At 41.2% G+C, this 7,035-nt stretch overlaps 1 protein-coding gene across 1 annotated transcript in view; it reads right to left on the bottom strand.

The window, feature by feature from the left end:
• Positions 1 to 4,017: 4,017 nt before the first annotated feature.
• The window catches only part of CPNE3 (copine 3), a 164,694-nt gene continuing 161,676 nt past the window's right edge, over positions 4,018 to 7,035 (bottom strand). The window contains exons 15-16 of the mRNA XM_063924058.1: positions 6,465 to 6,701; positions 4,018 to 4,473 (exon numbers count right to left, since the gene is read on the bottom strand). Of these exons, the coding sequence (XP_063780128.1) occupies positions 4,363 to 4,473; positions 6,465 to 6,701 (348 nt within the window). The 3' untranslated portion in view covers positions 4,018 to 4,362. The remainder of the gene's footprint in view (positions 4,474 to 6,464; positions 6,702 to 7,035) is intronic.

The raw sequence follows: 7,035 nt of genomic DNA, 5'->3' as shown, positions 1-7,035 counted from the left end.
CACGGGATACACCGTTGGTGAGTTTCTGAGCTTGCACTTTTACGGCAGATTTCCACTTGTGTCATTGTAACCACGCAGAACAGAACAAGAACTCAGAAACTATTTACATGTTAACGGATTAGTATTTAATGTAAAAAATGATACAGTAACATATTTTAATTGATGTACAGCATACAGAAAACAGATTTATTTACACATTATTCCAAAGTTTCAGTTTACAAATATTTAGTATTTTTGCATTAAATGCACTTGAGGAATCTGTCCAGCAATAGTCATATTACAGCGATAAGCACATTGGGGCTCATTCTGCGTCACACGCTGCGGTGACTACTTTAGCGTCATCACGTCTGCGGATGTACTGTATGCTAGTATCAGCCCTTCCCCTGGTGTACAGGCGTGTGTCTGACTGTGCAAGGCCTGGGCAGACACTCTGTGCGTCTTTAGATGCAACAATCCCACTCTGTGCGTCTTTAGACACAACAATCCCACTTTGTGCATCTTTAGACACAACAATCCCACTCTGTGCATCTTTAGACGCAACAATCCCACTCTGTGCGTCTTTAGACACAACAATCCCACTCTGTGCGTCTTTAGACACAACAATCCCACTCTGTGCGTCTTTAGACACAACAATCCCACTCTGTGCGTCTTTAGACACAACAATCCCACTCTGTGCGTCTTTAGACACAACAATCCCACTCTGTGCTACTTTAGACACAACGATCCCACTCTGTGCGTCTTTAGACACAACAATCCCACTCTGTGCTTCTTTAGACACAACGATCCCACTCTGTGCGTCTTTAAACACAACAATCCCACTCTGTGCGTCTTTAGACACAACAATCCCACTCTGTGCGTCTTTAGACCCAACGATCCCACTCTGTGCTTCTTTAGACACAACAATCCCACTCTGTGCGTCTTTAGACCCAACGATCCCACTCTGTGCGTCTTTAGAGGCCACTATCGGATGCACCACCAAACTTGCCCCGTCCCATGCTAGATGCAGATTCTCCATCCGGGTATGGCCCCCAATGTTAGCGACTAAGCGCCTGAATTCGCAACCAGATCTGCGACACGTCCAAAGCACTCCGGCAACATGCTTATAAGACGGTACATCGCCATGCCTCTTAATAGCCGTCTCCCAATCACAACCCAATACATTTCTAATCCATTTTGGAGACCGTGCGTCTCAAAGGCAACCGGGTGTATACAAACCGCAGGAATCATGTGCTGTGCAACTTATTAGCAACTTAAGATGCATGCGCAGTTCAAAAACCTTGATCATTGTGTGAGTACCGCCATTACATATAACTCAGAATCTGCCTCATACTGCCAGATTGCTACATGGAAATGTGTGTGTCGTTGGAGTGTATTACTTGGCACATTTGTGATGTTAAACAATAAACAAGAAAAGGTATAAAGACCATGGGAAAGTACACTCTCGTAGGCATGAGCTCTATAAACTTTACACAAATATATATGTACTGTATACGTGGCAGAAATAAGATATTATTTACGTGGTGTCATTTGCTCTGTACCAATCACAAGCTGCTATTAGACATTTCAGGCTGTATGGATGCTCTCTGCAAACTTCAACGATAACTCGGTGTGTAATTGGGACAACATTTTCTCTCATGTCCACCAGCCTTTCCAACACAACAGGGAGGTTGCATGAAGCCCTTTAAAAGAATGGAGAAGTTGCCCATAGCAACCAAATCAGCTTCTATAATTTTATAGGACATACATGCTAGCTACAAGCTTGCAACAGTGTCTCAAATATTTAATTCTCAGTATTTTAGATGTGTGTGTGTGTGTGTGTGTGTGTATCTCTCTCTCTCTATATATATATACAGTATACACACCACCATTAGCTGCTTTATAGGAAGCAAGCATGGAATACAATAATACAGTAATAGACTGTTAGTAGGTGTATTTCATGAGAAATACTTGACTGAAACAACATTGGGTAACGTGATATGAAACGTTTTGGGATGTTATAATAAGCATGTTTATTCTTATCAGAATCTCCCTCTTATGCAAGACTGGGTTAGTGTGTTATAGAGTTTTCTCTGGATCCTTGTATGTAACAAGCCCTTCTTGGGAAGGCAGATCACAGAGTGACTTCCGGATAAATAGGAACAATGGTGAAGGCACGCACACAAAAAAATAAATGACACAAGTACTGAAGTTTCAGAGTCTATATCCAGCACTTGTATATGCACCCTGGCAAAAGCACTGGAAGGTCACTGAAACATTGGTCTCATATAAGTGACAGCATTTTGGAATTTTACCAAGGCGGCATGGAGAGACTGAATAATGTCAGAGAACCAACATAGACGTAATACAGAGTCTCAGTATATACACACACATTAACATAGATACACATACACAATATAGAGAGAATGAGTTGGTCCCATACACATGTAGCAGATCTATTCCTCTTGCAGTTGTACCCATCACATACTGAAAGTTGAGGCAGCCAGTGAACCATTGACATCCCTGAGGCATGAGCCTTGTCTTGTGGTCAATAATAGTAATAGAAAGCGCACATTTCACAATGTCTGTAGTTAGCAGATGGATTATTTGTAATCTTAAAAACTGCCAAAAACAAGAAATGTAACATATACTGTATATCAACACAGTATTGTGTGTGTGTGTGTGTGTGTGTGTGTATGTGTGTATGTATATATATATATATATATATATATATATATCTAGCAGTCAATTTACCGGCTGATAGGATCCGGGCTGTCAGGATACCAATGCCGGAATCCCGATACTCTGTGAAATATCGGCGGTTGGAAATTCCGACCACCGGCTGGAATCTCCACTTGGGCCCAAAGCGTGGCGAGAGCAGCGAGCCCTCGAGGGGACGTGCTACGCTCGCATGATCCTATATTATATATATATATATATATATATTCAAAAAGAAGGAGCGCTCCTAGCGTGAGGATCATCGTGCCGCCAAGAAGCACCTTCTATATGCGGTGAAGTCCGGTTTTATTTTGCATGTGTCATACTTACGGTGGTTTATACCGCCGCTTGCGGTACGTGTTTTTACCGTATGTGTGTCGAATCAGTGTAATAAATTACAATTTTAAAACTGATTTGCACTATGGAGCGCTCCTTCTTTTTGATTTGATTACAGAATAAATTACCAACTGTGGATATTGGTGTGTAGAGGAGCTGCCGATTCCAAGAATCTTAGTGCAAAAGGGGACATATTGGAATCCATTGGAGATTGTGGACAGCTGAAGCTGGGACTTGTTGTTCTACAAAAAGAACTTGCAAAGAGGACTGGTATTTGCGCATAAACTGTTTCTTGTTTTTATATATATATATATATATATACACACACACACACACACACGTACGTACGTACGTACGTACGTACGTACGTACGTATGTAGATAGACACACACGTACATGCATGTAGATAGATTCCCACTGTATATAAATCATTAAAACAATGACTAGTGAAATAAGTGACTTGTGACTAGTGAAATAAGTCCATTGCTAATAATTGATAATACACATAGAGTAGATGGCGTAGGCATTGCTTTTGATGTGTATTACTCTGTACCGTGTCTTTAAATATTAATTAAGTTTCTGCACTGCTATTTCATTGGGTGAATCTAGACCACAGCTAGGGCATTTTATCTTTATTTTAGTAGTTGGTTAACTGTTGACTTGCCATAAATACTGGTAGTTGTAGTTCAACAACATGTAGGCATCGCCCGACCTTAGCTAGTTTTAATTAGAATTAAGAGCAATCGCTTGGATGCTCAGTGTTCTGTTCAATTGTCCAGTTCAATGCATGCTGAGATGATAAACCATGGAAAATGAATAAGGAGCCATCTAACTACAGTCCAGCATATCAGACAGGATTCCTCAGATCTAATACACATCCTTCGCTGTGTCTGCCTATAATCAGCCGCCACCGTAAATGACCTAACAGTTCTAGACAAGTCACATAAACTCACATAAGAAGATTATAAAAAGAAAAACTGCTGCAAATTTGGCAGATAAGTAAAACTTTATAAAATAAAAGATTGTAATTCTTTTACTATATTACAAAAAGATTACTGTTATATACATAATATTATACAGTGCAGAAGTGATTGTAATAAAGGTACTGTGTAATCATTCAGTTTGACCATTGAGAACTAATGTCATACCTTCAATCTTCATTAGGAGCACTTCTGTATTATAAGGAATAATACCCCCTATTATTATATGGTCACAGAACTTGGTGACTTTTAATTTCTATATAATGTACATAAGGGAATAAAGTACAAATTTTCAAGGGTACAAAAAGCGAATCTTTGCGCTCCAGCACTGACTGACGGCTTACATGGGTCTTCATTTTGCAGCAGGGTCATTTGGTGGCTTTAACTTGTATGTACTAAAATATGAGACAACTTGTTGTGGAACTTCTGCCAAGACGCTCTGAGCAAGAGCCTCCTTCGGAGCCTGAATTCAGGAGAGGAGAAAGAAGAAAAAATGACTAGATGGAACCAACAACACATTTTATAGTATAATACAGTAAAATAAACCAGCTATATAAAAACCATGCATAAGGACGATCCTGGTGCATTTAATGTGACAGCTGTCGGGATCACGGCGGTCAGGATACCGACGCCGGAATTCCGCCAGCTGGAATCCCGGTGCAACAGGACTACTGACAGACGGCATCCCGCCCGCCAGTAAATCATACGGATACCGTCTCAATGAATGTTTTAGGTGACGTACTCAGTTCACATAAATGCTGCAGGCTGTAATTTTAGGTGACGTACTCAGTTCACATAAATGCTGCAGGCTGTAATTTGGAGAATGCTGCGACCCCAATCTCACTCAATAACTTAGGAAGTGATTACATTGATAATCAGTAATAAACTGAGAGGGTAAATTAAACATTACATAGCGGAATCACCCTCTCTACAGTACAGTGGTTGGTGGTTGATGAACATATCTGTGAAATTTGTTGTTTCTCAGCTTTCTGATGTTTGGATTTGACATGTAACATCTGGCTTTTAGGAGAATAATTACAGGCAGTGGCGCATTTTGCCTGGGAGGGCAGGGATACAGAACCCCTCCACCCCAGTACAATCTAGCACCTACGGGGACTGCCTAGCTGTGGTGGTAGCTTGCCATTGGAAGTGTAGCCTGCTAATCACATTTAACAGGCAGCCACAATGGTAGGGGTTTTCTCCCGCTGTGATTGCTATTCCTGTCTGTGATAACATGTACGCCCCTGCTCTCATGGTAGCCTCACTCGGCTTCTAAGTGCTGCGTAGCATTTACAGACCCCCTCGGCCAGCCAATGTAGAAGCCACTGACTACAGGTACAGTATGGGATCTCTTATCTGGAAATCCATCATTCAGAGATTTCTGAAAACCAGTGAGTGCATGGAAAAGTGTCATACACACAGACATCGTCATCACGTCTCCTATCGTCATCAAATGTCTCCTAAAGTCACTGAGAGGAGCACTGCTAAACTATTAGTAAAAGGGGAAAGCGAGGGCCAATATGTTGAGTGACTGGAATACTCTTAGATTTTAAACATGTCCCTCTAAATTATGGTGATCCGGAAATCCCGGAGTCCTGTACATCCCAAATATGAACACAAAATCCATGGACATTTCCTCCTAAAATGCAAAAGGTTCTGATACAGAAAATAGACATTAAAAAGATAGTCATTAGGTCGACAATCAAGAGGCTGACCGGGTCAAAAGGTCGACAGTCAAAAGGTCGACAAAGGTCAACAGGGTCAAATGGTCGACAATAAAAAGGTCGACATGGGTAAAAGTTTGACACAAAAAAATGTGGGTGTTTTGTGTTTTTAAACATTTTTTACCCCATTTTTTTTTAAATGCGTCCCCTCGCGGGATTGCTGTGCTTCAGGCACGGTGGCTCGCTCGGCTCATCACAAGGTTACTAATGGTGATAGTTTGTGATATGGATAGTCAATTTTGTGAAATGCGTCCCCTCGCGGGATTGCTGTGCTTCAGGCACGGTGGCTCGCTCGGCTCATCACAAGGTTACTAATGGTGATAGTTTGTGATATGGATAGTCAATTTTGTGAAATGCGTCCCCTCGCGGGATTGCTGTGCTTCAGGCACGGTGGCTCGCTCGGCTCATCACAAGGTTACTAATGGTGATAGTTTGTGATATGGATAGTCAATTTTGTGAAATGCGTCCCCTCACGGGCTCGCCTCGCTTTGGGCTCCGCTCTCCACAAGGTTACTAAAGGTAATAGTTTGTGACATGGATAGTAAATGCAGCAAACGCTGTAAAAATGTAAAAGCCCTAAACAAAAAGTGTCGACCTTTTCACCCTCTCGACCTAATGCATGTCGACCATTAGTGGTAGACCTACTGACTGTAGGCCTTTTTAGTGTAGATCTATAGATCGGATACCAAATGCAAAAGCCTATTCCTAGCGAGATGAATATTAAACCTACCTTAGCAAAATCCCTGAAAGGTACAAACTGGACAATGTCTCTTATGGCCATCTCCCCGCTGGGCGATCGGAGACCACCATTGTCACCATCCAAAAACTCCATGGCACTAAAATCAGCTCCTCCAACACCAACTATTATGATGGACATCGGTAGTTTAGCAGCATTGACGATAGCTTGTCGGGTCTGATCGAGATCAGTTATCACACCATCAGTGATGATCATAAGCACAAAGTATTGCTGAAAATACACAATAATATTATTACGCATGTGATATGCCTGTAAAGAAATCAAATTTTCTGGATTTACAGGTTTTTTTTTTTATTTGGGCAAATTGTTCCTAAATGAATGTGTATTGTTATTAGAGATGTGCGCAGACCCCTGTGTTTTGGTCCTAAATAATCATCATGTTTTGATTTTGTAAAACCTTCTTCAAGTGTTTTGGGTTCAGTCTTGGATCTGGGTTTCTTTAAAATTCAAAACAAAACAAAAAAACGGTTAAAATCATGTAACTCGCTCTTTAAATCAGATTTCTGAACTTGAGGAGAGACCTAACTCAGACTCTTTCCACTCG

This window comes from Pseudophryne corroboree, chromosome 5, assembly GCF_028390025.1.
Source record: "Pseudophryne corroboree isolate aPseCor3 chromosome 5, aPseCor3.hap2, whole genome shotgun sequence".
Classification (NCBI taxonomy): Eukaryota; Metazoa; Chordata; class Amphibia; order Anura; family Myobatrachidae; genus Pseudophryne; species Pseudophryne corroboree.
Note: the sequence above shows the minus strand (reverse complement) of the source record. Positions and strands in the feature narration are given on the sequence as shown.